General features: G+C 37.5%; 1 protein-coding gene across 2 annotated transcripts in view; it reads right to left on the bottom strand.

The window, feature by feature from the left end:
* Positions 1–15,181, bottom strand: part of XPR1 (xenotropic and polytropic retrovirus receptor 1) — a 252,287-nt gene that overhangs the window by 200,431 nt on the left and 36,675 nt on the right. For both annotated transcript variants that reach the window (XM_006887736.1, XM_006887735.1), the window contains exon 2: positions 9,940–9,991. In XM_006887736.1, coding sequence (XP_006887798.1) covers positions 9,940–9,991 — 52 coding nt within the window. The remainder of the gene's footprint in view (positions 1–9,939; positions 9,992–15,181) is intronic.

Below are 15,181 nucleotides of genomic sequence, written 5' to 3'. Positions count from 1 at the left end.
GCATCAGAGAGTTGGACAATGACCAAGGAGGATAGAAGGGGAATTGATGCCTTTGAGCTGTGGTGCTAGAGAAGAGTACTGAGAGTACCACGGACTGCTAGGAAAACAAGCAGATTCATCCTGGAAAGGGTTAAACAGGGCAGTTCCTTGGAGGCAAGGATTCTGAGGCTCCGTCTAACATACTTTGGCCATGTAGTAAGGAGGGACCGGTCCTTGGAGAGGGACATCATGCTTGGTAGGGGGGAGGGACAGCGCAGGAGGGGAAGACCCTCTATGAGGTGGATTAATTCAGTGACTGGGGTAATCAGGATGGGTGTGTCAGAGGCAGTGCGATTGGCACAGGACAGCAGAGTTTAGGGCTGTTGTACATAGGGTTGCTATGAGTCGCAAGCAACTCAACAGCACATAACAACAACAACAACAAGGTCATCATGAGCCACAACCAACTCCATGGCAACAACCAAAAAAGGAAGCTACCAAAGCTAAGATAGATTACTCTTTATGAGGTGAGGATCATTTTGTTGTCTTGGCCTTATCTCAACTTCCAACAATTAACCACCTGTATTTCTTTACAGATCTCAAAGCAAGGTTGCAGTACCACAAGTAAATCTAAGATTTCACTGTATTGATAGCTGATAGTTATCTGCAATATTTAAACAAAAAAAGGAAAATCCCAACTCTATTGCTTTCAAGTTAATTCCAACACATAGAGGCCCTACAGGACAGAGAAGTGCCCCATAAGGTTTCCTAGACTATAAATTTTCATGAACACAGACTGTGAGCTATTTTTCCCAGAGAATGTTTAATAAGTTCAAATCACCAAATCTTCAGGTAACAACTTTTAATCATTGTGCCACCCAATCAACGCACCTGAAATATTAAACCTCATCAGGAAGGGTTTTTAAAAATAGATAAGTAGTTAAAGCCATACATACCTAACAAAAAACCCCAAAAATCATGGAACATAGAAAAGCTAATCTTTTGCTATTGCTTAGCTGAACACATAATCAATTAGATCTAGTTCTATTCCAAACAGCAAATGAGTTCATTTCTATTGTTGTTGTCAACTGCCATCAAATCAAACATGACTCACAGTGACCCTATGAACAAAAGACCTGAAGACTTTCTATAACTACCGTCATTTCTCCAAGCTCATAGAGCTTCCATAGGCATGTGGTTTAAGAAGTGGATGCCACTCCTGCTTCCAAACCTGTCTTAAACTGGGAGCTCCACCAAACACTGTGCACTATGGCCAACTGTTATGGCATTTGACACCCAAATGGCAGAAGGTTCAGCATCACAGCAAACCCAGATTACCTCAGTAGAGCAAGTTGACAGAAGGAAAAATCATGTAAATATTTTTTATTTAATGATGCAAGATAAAATGGAAAATTAGAAGAGGGGAAGATACAAGTTATTAATAGCATGAGAAGGTAATATATTATGAATGCACAGAATTGAGAGTAACCTTACACATACAAAACACTACTTCATGAATTTTAGAAATGCAGTTCCATTTTTCTATCTTCCATTTCACAGCTTGCATCTGTTAAAACAACAAAGATCTGGAGACAGAGGTGAGATGGGAGATGCCTGAAGTGGACCCTGTCCATTCAAGCATATAATCAAAATGAATAATTTACAGGCATACTTTCATCTTCAATTCCACTAAGAGCTGAATTCTAAGGAGCTTAGGGAGAGACTGTAACACATCTGCTAAGCAAGTGGAGTAAGTACAGGGAACCTAAGCAAAAACAAGCCTACAAAATGTGTTCACAGAATTGGTAGAGGAAAGGAAGAATAAAAAGGAGAAAAACATAGATTAATATAAAGGTTGGTCAGTGACTTATGTCCTCCTTAATTGTACCTATTCATTCTAATTCAGAAAGTCAGTTAGCCTCATTAGCTATATCAGAGAAGATGCATTTAAGCTTGTATTAACTATGCACAATGTTCATTAAAATGAATTCATTATAAAAGAAGGAAAACAAAGCATCAGTAGGTCTTTCCTTTTTAATTCAAATAAACTAAAAAATACATTGCACTGAATATATATGCACTAAAAATATTCACAAATGATCTTTCAACTCCATCCCATCTTAAAGCCCTTTATAAAGGAGGCATACTAAATAAGAAAAAGCACAAAAAGTGATCAGGCATCTTATAATACATAAAAACTCATTCTCTTTATAGCTTACGAAATAGCAATCAAAAGGATGCCTGGCATCAAAATAATACAAAGCCACAGACAAAAAATCTTTAAAACCTTGAATTCCTGTCACCAGCGACCTTACTTTAAAGAACTGTTAGATGTATCACCACAGACTGTATGTTCTAAGAAACCACAATGTTAGTATTGTTCTGTTACACACACATCCCACACACAATCAAATTATATGCTCAGCCATCTAGACAGCAGGTAAACATCTATTTAATGGTGATAGATAAGAATTAAAAACACATATATTAACAACAAAAAAAGCAGCAGGCGGCTGGCTGGGTTAACTCACCTCTTCCTACCTGCCCCACTCCCTGTCCCAGTTAGCCCTTTGGTTTCAAAGAACATTGAAGAAAAAGGATTCATTTTTACTTCTATTCATTGATGTCTTCATTAAAATATTCCAGAGGAAGAGAAAATGAACATTAAAACAGAAAAAAACCCAAAACTCAAGCTCTCATGCTCTGTACTCCACAACAGTTAAGAGCTGAATTTTCAACTGAACAAAGTCTGAGGGGTGTTTTTAAAACATAACTTTTCTATTTAGCATAATTTTATATTAACAAAAATGTTACATAGTATAGGGAATTCTTATATAGTCCCTACACAATCACTTTTATTAACATCTTACTTTACTATGGTATGTGTGTGTGTGTGTGTGTATATACATGCACGCACGCGCGCGCACACACACACACACACTGCAATTGGTAAAGCAGTATTAGTCTATTAGTATTAACTGAAGTCTACAATTTACACACATTTCTCAGTTTTACCTAACACTTTTTTTCTTTCAAGATCCTTACGGTGTCTGTTTTATGTAGTACATTTATTCCAATTTTATCTCTTGGCACCAGCAGTCAGGAAATCAAAAAGTGTATCATGATGGGAAAGTCTGCTGTTAGGGACCTCTCTAAAGTACTCAGGAACAACTGTGTCTCTCTGGAGACTAAGGTGCGCCTGATACAGGCCATGGTATTTGCAATCACTTGTTATGCATCAGAGAGTTGGACAATGACTAGGGAGGACAGAAGGAGAGTGGATGCTTTTGAGCAAACAGGGCAGTTCCTTGGAGGCAAGGATTCTGGGGCTTCGTCTGACATACTTTGCACATGTTGCCAGGAGGGACGGGTCCTTGGAGAGGGACATCATGCTTGGGAGGGTGGAGGGACAGCGCAGAAGGGGAAGACCCTCTATGAGATGGATTGATTCGGTGACTGGGGTAATCGGGATGGGTGTGTCAGAGGCAGTACGGTTGGGGTTGGCGCAGGACAGAGCAGGGTTTAGGGCTGTTGTGCATAGGGTCGCTATGAGTCGCAAACGACTCGCCGGCACATAACAACAACAAGTTCCATAAAAACTGTTACCTAACATATTTAATCTTATAAGCCTTGCCCAACGTTTCTGGACCCCATGTAGGGTCAATAAGAAATATGAAGGAGCTATATATGGTTGTATACTTTTCTTCTAACAGAAGTCTAGTAGCTATTAAAAATTATAAATATTTCATAAAATTTTTTAATGATACAAACTCAAGAGAATGTATCAAATTGAAATTTTACCCAAAGATACCATTTGGAAGTAAAATGTAAATCCAACAACAAAAAGGTCTCTTTGTGTTTCAATATTATTTTACCATCCATATTCCCTTTTGTTGTTATACAGAGCATTAATCATCCTGATCATCATTACAGAGCCATGAAACCTTAGGCAAATCCTTTCCCATCCCTTAGTCTCAGAACAAATCTAAAGTAAAGGTTAAGCAAAATGATCTTTCAATGGTACTTTCAATTAGTATATGGCATTTTAATTCTATGACCTAGGTCAGCTAGGTGAATCTCATATTTTTCCACCACAAATAAAGAGAAAATATTAATGCCTCTAAAGAAAACACTACTATAAAAAAAAGAATATAGGAAATAAGGCTGGATGCTTTACTTAAAATTTAGATTAAAAATCAGAATAGGTTAATTAAGCACAATATATAAATTATCATAAAGTAAGGCACTAAAAAAATCTGAGTATGGGAGAGAAAAGATGAAGATGTGATTAATTTACATTTTCCACTGTTTTCTAAAATGGAAAATTTAACACTTTTGATGTCCAGCAGGTACTCCAGTTAAGAGTCCTATTTTCATACCTTTAATAATTATCTTCCTTCAAAATAATCCTATTAAAATGTTACTGATCCACTGATGGGAGAACATTAGTTTGCAGCTTAATTCAATCTTTCCCAAACATCAAGAGGGAAAATCTCACCAGTGCCAGGATACTGCAAAGATGCAATATAAACAAAAAAATTTAACATCAATTTCCACAACTTCCTCAAAATTGCAACACTATTTCATTTGACTCCTGAGTACTTGCTCTTCCACATTAAAATAAACAAAGAAATAAATCCAAATCGTGGTCACTTTTCCACACTTAATACATTATGTTGTCTACAAGAGACAATGCAAAAAAGAATAGCAAAGTTAACAGAAAAATGTTTGATTATTTTAATCATTTCCTAAAAAATAATTGTACAGTCTTTCACAAAGAATTATAATTCATCTTCTCAGTCAAATAGTACTTCCAAATATAACTGGTTCTTAATTGTATCCCATAAATTTTGGTACGTTATGCTTTTATTTTTATTTGACACTAAGAAATTGTTATTTCTCTTTTGACTTCTCCCTTATTTTTTTGTCATTCTTACACTAATTACTATATCTTAATTATTCCATGTACCCTGTAAAGCAAGTTTATTATGTGTGTGTGTGTGTGTGTGTGTGTGTGTGTGTGTAAAATCTAAGCTATAATCACTTAGCATGTCTAAGTAATACATCTGCTATTTAAATATTATATGCCTTTTATTGTTAAGTGCCGAAAGTCATAGACAACTCTTAGCAACCCTATGAACAAAAGATCTGAACACTTGTATAACTTTCATGGTTTCTCCAAGTTCATAGAGTTTCAAGAGGTAAAGTATTTCAGAAGTGGTTGTCACTCCTGCTTCCAAGCCTGTTTTAATCTGAGAGCTCCACCAAACACTGTCCACCATGGGTAACCATTATTGCATTGGACACATCAGTGTCACAGTATTTAGCATCACAAAAACCAAGGGTTACTTATGTACAGCAAATGGACAGACCAGTGCTATACCACTTAGAAGAATGTTGGGACCAAAAACAACTAATACTAATGTTAGGAAATAATTTAGCTCTCTTCTGCAGAGCCGCTGACACGTAGCCCCCTTTTGGCTAGCAGGGCAACAAACCATGTATAAGCAACATGAGTTCCTCTACGTGCACTTGTTGTTGCTGTTGTGTGCCATCAAGCTGCTTGTGACTCATAGCAAACATATGTACAAGAGTCCTAAAACCCTGCTCTACCCTGTGCCAACCTCACTGTTTCTGGCACACCTACTCTCTCATTACCCCCATCACTTAATTGATCCCTCTCATCGAGGGTCTTCCTCTCCTATGCTGTCCCTCCATCCTCCCAAACATGATATCCCTCTCCAAGGACTGGTCCCTCCTCGCAACATGCCCAAAATATGTCAGATGAAGCTTCAGAATCTTAACTCCAAGGAGCAGTTCGGCTTCACCCCTCCAGGACAAACCTGTTTGTTCTCCTATCAGTCCATGGAATAGTCAACACTCTTCTCCAGCACCACAGCTCAAAGGCATCAATTCTCTTTCTATCATCCCTAGTCACTGTCCAGCTCTCTGATGCATAGCACACAACTGTGAAGACTATGGCCAGGATCAGGTGCTCCTTAGTCTCCAGCCTGATGTCATTGCTCCTCGGTACTCTGGAGAGGTCCCTGACAGCTGACTCTCCCATTGTAATTCGTCTCTTGATTTCCTGTCTGCTGGTACTGAGAGTGTTGACTGTGGAGCCAAGCAAACTAAAACTGTTAACAATCTCAATCTCTTCACCGTCCATAATGATGCTGCCAATTGGCCCAGTGGTGAGAATCTTTGTTTTCTTAATGTTGAGCTTCAATTCATATTGAAGGCTGCAGTCCCTGACCTTCTGCAGCAAGCGCTTCAGATCCTCCTCAGTTTCAACAAGCAGGGTTGTACTGTCTGCATAATACAGACTGTTGATGAATCTTCCACCAATCCTAATGCCACATTCTTCCTCGTACAGCCCAGCCTTCAGATGATCTGTTCTGCATATAGATTGAAAAGGTATGGAGACAGAATATGTCCCTGGCAGACACCCTGCCTGATTTTGAACCATGCAGTAACTCCTTGCTCTGTTCTGACGACTGCCTCTTGGTTTAAGTATAGGTTTCATATAAGCACAATCAAATGTTCTTGGATTCCCATTCCTCTCAGAGTCAACCACAGTTTGTTGTGATCCACACAGTCAAAAGCCTTTGCATAGTCAATGAAATACATACAGACATTCCTCTGGTACTCTCTGCTTTCTGCCTAAATCCATCTAACATTAGCTATAATATCTCTTGTACCACAGCCTCTTACATCTGGCAGTTCTCTGCTGACATGTTGCTCCAGTTGTTTTTGGATAATTTTCAGCAAAAGCTTGCTTGCATGTGATATTAATGATATTTGATAATTTCCACACTCTGTCAGGTCACCCTTCTTTGGAAAAACCCAAAATCCAAACTGCCAGTTAAGGCAGTTTCAACCATTAGCAATCCTACAGGATAGAGCAGAACTGCTCCATAGGGTTTCTGGTGCTGTGTATCTTTGCAGGAGCTTACTGCCTCATCTTTATTTCACGGAGTCAACAGTGAGTAAAAACAGCAAATCTTTTGGTTAAAAGTCCAACATTTAGCACTTTATGACACCTAGGCTGCTCTAGAAATTGAAAAGGGGGAGAGAGAAGAATACCTTCTTCTGTTAAAAAAATGAGTTCCTGGTAGGTTCAAATCTATACAGAAAAAGGCTCAGTGGTCTACTTCTTAAAAACCATAAAGTGCAAACCCTATACAGCAATAATCCTGCTTTTGATACACACTGGATTGCCCTAAATTAGAATTGATTCAACAACACTTTGTTTCTGCAGTAATAAAATGTTCAAATTATCAATACTTTTATGATATTATAAATCTACTGCCTAATTGTTGTCCATAAGGAGGACAGTTATTTACTATAATAATAAAAAAGTAACGAACATTATGGCAGCCATCTTGACTTGGCTATATATTAGAATCACTTGAGGAAGTTGTAAAAATATTACCACCTAGGATCTACCTCCAGATGTGCTGCAATCTCAAAGGCACATTGTTTTGAGACCACCAGCTTCTCCAGGGGAGAAGGATGGACAATTTCTTCTCATGCAATTAACTGCCTCTGAAAACCCACTGGAGGGTCTGTTATGGGTTGGTTCCAACTTGACAGTATACAACAACAACAACAGGATCTAACTCCAAATTCTACTTTTATTGGTCTAAGATAAAGATCAAGTTAAGTGTATGTATAAAGTTACTTCCATATCTGCTTACTGTCTCCTAGATTCCCTGAGTGGCATAAACAATTAAGCTCTCCACTATCAAACAAAAGGATGATGGTCAGAATCTTCCTAGAGGTCTCTCAGATAACAAACCTGATCATTTGTTTCGAGAGCATTACAGCTAAAAACACAGGGTTCATGGAGTAAGAATTGCCTCAATGTCAAAAACAATGCCAACAATTTATAGTATTCTGAAGTTAAAATACAAAGTTGTTCTCTGGCACCAAAGATTTTACATTACTGTCATGAAATTGTGTTTCCTGTCCTCCCTTAAATATTTGTCAACATGGCTGGGACAAGATTCCTGGTAGTTTGCAGTTATGCAACAATGTGATAATCCCCTTCCTCTGCCATAATGCAAACAGTCAAAAAGGCTGTAAGGGGTTGCCAGTGAGAAGGAGTAACCTAACTTGGGTCACAGTCCCGATCTAAAAGTTTTTTCTGGGCTTGATCTGAATCTTCTTTTCACTTACAAGAGATAAAAAAGAGAAAACCAGGAAGAGAAGGAAGGATTCCAGGACCAAAAAGCAAAACTACAAAGTGGAATGTGTTCTTTGGACCCAGGGTTTCATGCTCAGAACACCCTAAAACCAGGAGAACAGTGATATTAAGACACACAGAGATCCCCAAGAGACTTCAGATATGCAGAGTTTGAAAGGAGAAAACCTTCCCCCATATGCCTTCCCCTACAGTGAGCACCATGAATCTGGACTTCCATCTTCTTAAACTGTAAGAAAGAAAATGTCTGTATTTTGAGGTAGGGTCATTTTTTTAAAGTCATCTACTTGTATTTTTCCAGAAAACTATCTATTAAAATTTAAGGTGCAAGGAAAAAAACCAAAGATCACATTTAAAAAACTAACATTTTTTTCCTTTGTAACATGTTAGAAGTTTAGCATTCTATTAAGAACTTTGTTGATAATTCTGCATATATTGCATTATACACAACTGTTAACAAAAGTCAAGAAATAAGAAATTCAATAAAACTCAGAAATTATTTAAATTTATCAAAGAACCACAATGAACATTTAAAAAAAAATTAGTCCCTTTTAATAATTTTTCCTTATCTCAAAACAAATAAGAGTAGAAACTCCTTAACATATATAGGTTTGGCAAAGAATATTTCTATACCCATATTTGCATGTGTTATAAATTTATCTAGGTATTGAGAAGAACAAACAGCAGACAAAATTATGCAAACTTCTTGGCAATAACCAAATACCTTGAAGGACTGCGTAACTGAGCTTCAATTATTTATTAATTGTAAATGCATTTAAAAAAACAACAACAAACAAACATCAAACTAGGCAATACCATTTCAGACAAGGGTTTCATATAAAAATATCAGAGAATCCTATAGGGCCTCCACAAGAAAAAGACTAATAACAGAGTTACAAAATGAGCAAAAGACATGGAAAGATTTTCATAGAGAAAGATATTCGGATGGTTAACAGACACGAAGAAATGCTCAGAATTACCAGCAATAAGAGAGATAGAATCAAAACCACAATGAGATACCATCTCACTCCAGTAACAGTGGCCAAGTTTAACAGGACAGCAAGTAATAAATATTGGAGAGGATGTATGATTGTCCTGTGATAGACTTGCAGGCAACAAAAGCCATGGTTACCTCAAGTTTTTCTAGAAACTAATAAAATTAAAAACAATTATCAAAGTCTGTTTGCTTGGGTGTGTTTTTTTTTAATCAATACTTTTATTTCTTGACTGCACATATGCAGATACATACATATACATGATCACTTAACATATACACAATCTATATAACCACAGTAAACATGTTCCACTGTCTAACCACTTTTACTCTAAAGCCACACTACAGAAAGTTAAAACTGTGTTACTTAGACTAATTAGAAAGTAAGGATCCACTGATGGATGGATAGACAGTCAAATAGGTAGAGACAGTGATCAACAGAGAGACTGGTAGTTTGATATAAAAACACATTAGAAGGAGGAAAGGATGCATGACACAGGGAAGAACTTGTACTCTAAAAGCCAATATTTATAATTTACAAGTTACAAAAGGTAGCATAAGGATATCTGTCAAAGACATCACCACAGAGTAAATATGAGCTAGATTAAAAAAAAATGAATTCTAAAACAATTGTAACATATTATCAAAAGCAAATGTCTTTTGTAACAGGGAAAATTACCAAATTAGTTCTGTATTTTATAATTTCACTTTCCTAAAAAGATACGTTATGTGACTGAACTTAGGGGCAAATGCATCTTACCTTCCACAGAAGGTGCCTGGTCCTGAGCTGAATAAAGCATATCCTTGAAAGCCTATGTGGGAAGGGTGGAGAAGGAAAGCAAAGCATGAAATTAGTAATCTTTAAATTAAAGGCATCTGCAGTGAATCAATTACTACCTTGACAATATCTAGATAGTAATTACATGTAAGTCCCTAAATTAAGAATTTAGTGAAATATTTCAACCCAAATACTGTATTTTCTACATCAACTAAATACTGTCCAATAAAATATCATTTACTGCCATCTAGTATGTTACAACTCTTTGTATCCCTCCATCAGGTTTCTGAAGCTGTAAATCTTTGGGGGAGGAGACTCCTCATCTTTCTCCCATGGAGTAGCTGGTGGATTCAAATTGCTGACCTTCAGGTTAGCAGTCCACAGTATTATGCACTCTATCATGGCCCTTTACATATATCATCAGTAATCGAATTTGTAGAAATTCAAACACTAAACTCAGTGCTGTCAAGTTGAAACCAACTCACAACTGACCTTCCAGTGGATTTCCAAAGGCTGTAAAACACAGGAGGAGCATAGCCATCTTTTTCTTGAGGAGCTGCTGATGTATTTGAAACACCAGAGAGGTGCCATCTTTGAGTTAGCAGAACAACTCCTCACAGAATTAAAGAACATTTAGGAAAGAGTTAAAAAAAAAAAATACCAAAAGAACCAAAAACAAACATAAGAGGTCATAAATTCTCTTGTGTAAGGGATAGAATTTGAACGGGAAAAAAGTACTCTAGAGGAATACTACATAAGAAAATATGAATAATGGGAAAAAAATAATTTTTAAATGAAGTTTGAAAAGTCCTCCATAAGAAGAGCAGAGCACAGGACTTTATGGAAAGCACAGGCTTTTTTGTTTCTCCCCTATACAGATTCAACAATGACCATATTTAGAGTTTTTGAATGATTACAGTTTGACTTAATAACTGGTAAGGAGACAACAATTAGAAGAATTTCCTTTTTTTTTAGAAGAATTTCTTTACATCCATACAAATAGCAAAATTAATGAAGTAGAGGTGGTAATCACAATCTTAAGCAACTCCATCCAGTCCCATAAATTCAAAACTTCAAATACCATCTTAACACTGGTGATTGGCAAATTAGCCTTTATCTGAGTTCGTCAACTTTGCTATGCTATTTTGAGTTGGATAATCCTTTGCTGCACATACAGTATTTAGCAGAAACCTTGGCACCTAGAGACCTACCTTTCCACAAAGCACTTCCCACACATGCAAGTAATGGACAAGCAAAACCTTCCTAGGCACTGTCAAGTGTCTCCTGGGGAGCAGAATCAGCCTTCTCCCCTCCAGAAGTGCTAGCCTATAGTCACTCAAATACATTTCCTTTAGGGAAAGACATCCTTTTTTTAAAAAGTATTCAAATCTAGGGGATTATATTCTACTGAAGAAAATCTAATATTTACTTTGTATTAGTTACCAATCTCTAGTTCAACAACTAGTCAAGACAATATACTGCAAAACTATTTAAATAGAACCAAGGAAAACTAGAAAGCAATGCATTTTTGCCAAAGAGTATATATATTTTTAAGTATATCACTCTGATGGCCCAAACGTTAAGGAGTAGTACTGACATCGCAAGGAAATCTGGTTCAAACCCACCAACTGCTGCATCGGAAAAAGAAAAGCAGTATCTTCCATGTAATTAACTACATCTGAAAACTTCATGGAGGTTCAGCTATAAATTAGTTCTGTCTTTAAAGTACATAACAATAAGAACATCACACTTCAATGCCAGACATGCTTAAATCTAAAAATACATAATAAAATTAATGACTGCTTAAATTTGCTGGTGTACAAAACCTCTAGAAGACTGTAACAAAAGCATAGAACCTATTCTTTTTCTTCTATGCTAATTAAACTCCCCCCTCAATTCATTATATTTAATAAAACTAATCAATAATGAACCAAGTACATCAATTCCCTGTCCTTCCATATACCCAATGGATCCTTCCCAATTCTCCTACCTGCTCTTCCCTTCATCCATCAAATTGTGCAACTCTATGATTTCATCCCTGCCCATTCTTACCCCTCTGCTCCTACCCTCCCTCTCTGGATCATCATATATGTTTTACTAGTTATCTTTCTAGTTCTACAATAATGGTCTCACACTGTATTTATCTTTATGAGATTGAGTTAGTTCACTCAGCATAATGCTCCCCAGTGTCTCCCAAGTTAAGCAGAAATCATTGTTCCTGAGTGCTGTGTAGTATTCCATTGTGTGAATGTAGAACAATTTCTCAATCCATTCGACTGTGGTTGGACATTTGGGCTGTTCTTGCGATGGTGAATAACACTGCTACAAACACTAGTGTACAAATTTCCATCTGTGTCTCACTCCCAATTTTTCTGGGGTGTATTCTAAGCAATGTAATAGCTGATTATATGGAATTTCCATGTTCAGCTTTTTGAAAAAACGTCTCCCACCAACAGTGGATGAGAGTTCTATCTCTCTGCTTCTCTCCACCACTTATTTGTGCTTTCTGTCCTAAACTTTCCCACTGCTACTGGGATGAGATGGTATCTCATTTGGTTTTGACCTACATCTCACTTTTTTTTATTAATTTTATAATCATTTACATACAAAGTTCATAAAATTCATATACATTGTTTTTCACACTGGGTCTTTACCTACCCCTCCCTCTCTCCATCAAATTATGTGATGCTATGATTAAGCTCCCCCTCACACCCCTTGGATCCTTGTATTCATTCTACAATAATGGTCTTGCATAGCATTTGTCTTTATGAGACTGAGCTTACTCAGCATAATGCTCTCCAGTCCCTCCCATTAGATAGTAATTTTTAAAATCATTGCTCCTGCATGCTGCATAGTATTCCATTGTGCTAGTGACCATAATTTCTCAATCCCGTCCACTATGGTTAGGCATTTGGGCTGTTCCATGTTCTTGATATAGTGAATAATGCTGCTATGAACATTAGTATACAAGTCTCTGTGCCTCAGTTCTCATTTTCTCAGGGTATATTCCAAGCTTTGGAATAGCTGGGTCGTATGGAATTTCTGTGTTTAGCTTTTTGAGGAAACACCACACATCCTTCTAGAGAGGTTGTACCATTTTACAATACCACTAACAATGTATACTAACAATGTATACAATACCACTAACAATGAGTTCTATCTCACCACACCTCTCCAACTTTTACTACTTGCTGCTCTACTAAACTTTGCCACTGCTACTGGTAAGATGGTATTTCACTGTAGTTTTGATTTGCATCTCTCTTATGACCTGCATCTCTCTTACTGCCAGAGATATTGAGCATTTCTTCATGAGTCTATTGGCCACCTGAATGTCTTCCTCTGTGAAAAGTCTTTCCATTTCTTTTGCCTATTTTGTAACTGGGTTATTGGTCTTTTTCTTGTGGGGCCCTGTAGTACAAAACCTATCCTAAGAAAAATGTATATAAAATGGTTTTACTATATATCAAGTGTTCTGGGGATCATTACCATTTAAGATTCATCAACACTTTCATTATGCAAATGACACAACACTGAATGCAGAAAAGTGAAGAGAAAGTTTGAAGCACTTACTGCAGAAGATCAATGTTAGTCTTCAATATGGATTACCCCTCAACATCAAGAAAACCAAAATCCTCACCACTGGCAACACATCAAGACTGTTGTTTTTATGTGCTGTCCAGTCAACCATGATTCACAGCAACTTTATAAACAATGGTTTTGAACCTTATTCCTATTCTGAGCCTATGTCACAATCTCTGACACGCTTAACCCACTGCTATGATCACTGTGTCAATCCATCTCATTGAGGGTCTTTCTCACTTATGCTGATCCTCCACCTTTCCAAGCATAAAGCCCTTCTCCAAAGACTGATTCTTACTGACAACATGCCAAAAGTATGTGAGACAGAGTTTCACCATCCCTGCATCCAAGGAGCATCCTGATTTCACTTTCTCCAGGAGAGATCTGTTTACTCTCTTGGCAAGCCATGGGATTCTCAATATTCTTCTCCAGCAGAACTCAAAGCATCAATTCTCCTTCTGTCATCCTTAGTCACTGTCTACCTTTCAGATGCATAACAAGCAAATGAAAAGACCATGGCCTAAATCAGGCACATCTTAGTCTTTATAATGACATCATTGCTTCTTAGCAGTCTAGAGAAGTTCTTTACAGCAGATTTTCCCAAGGCAACTCATCCTTGGATTTCTTGAGTGCTGCAAAGATATCAACTATGGATCCAAGTAAAATGCAATCATTAACAATTTCAATCCTTTGTCCATCTATCATGATGCTGCATATTGGCCTAGTGGTGATGATTTTTGTTTTCTTGATGTCTGGATGCAATTCATATTGAAGGTTGTAGTCCTTGATTTTCTGCAACAAGTACTTCAAGTCCTTTCACTCTGAGTAAACAAGGTTGTGCCAGCTGCATAGAACAGGCTGTTGTTAAGTCTTCCTCCTACTGTGATGCCACATTCTTTTTTGTAAAGTCCATCCAGCTTCTCAAATGACCTGTTCAGCATACAGATTAGAAAGGTATTGTGGCATTAGCCTAAAGTTAGCTTTTTTAGTCATTACCTTATGACCCTCTAATCTCCAACTATCTTAACTGCAGGTGCAAGGTCTTGCAAATCAGCAACAGCTGGAGAATATAAAAAGTGCACTCTCTACACTACGGAGTATGTCAAAACACAACACAGGACCAGAAGTCTGATTATGTTCAAGCAGCCTGCTGCATCCAGTCGAACCCCACTGATCACCAATTTCTACAACAAACCCACCCTGCATAACTACAGTCATGTGAGTCATTCCTCTGATAAGTTTGACTCTCTGGGGGACCATCCAGCAATCAGGCTATAGAGGAATCGGGAAACTGAGTCACTTATGGAGCTATTAAAAAAAAGTATGAACTTATACATTTGTCATTATGTTGATCTGAGGCTTCTGATTAACTGTGTGCTATGCGAAACCTATACTTGGACCAAGAGGGAGTGTCAGAACAGAGCAGGGAGACAATAGATGGTTCAAAATAAAAAAAGGGGTCCGTCAGGTATGTATTTTGTCTCCATACCTTTTCCATCTGTATGCAGGACAGATCATACGAGACTCTGGGCTGTACGAGGAGGAATGTGGCATCAGGATTGGTGGCAGAATCGTCAACAACCTACGTTATGAAGACGACACAACCCTGCTTGCTGAAACTGAGGAGGACCTGAAGCGCTTGCTG

Source organism: Elephantulus edwardii, unplaced genomic scaffold, assembly GCF_000299155.1.
Source record: "Elephantulus edwardii isolate Elephantulus edwardi_28Jun2011 unplaced genomic scaffold, EleEdw1.0 scaffold00061, whole genome shotgun sequence".
In the NCBI taxonomy this organism is placed as follows: domain Eukaryota; kingdom Metazoa; phylum Chordata; class Mammalia; order Macroscelidea; family Macroscelididae; genus Elephantulus; species Elephantulus edwardii.
This window is presented reverse-complemented; position numbering and strand designations above follow the sequence as displayed.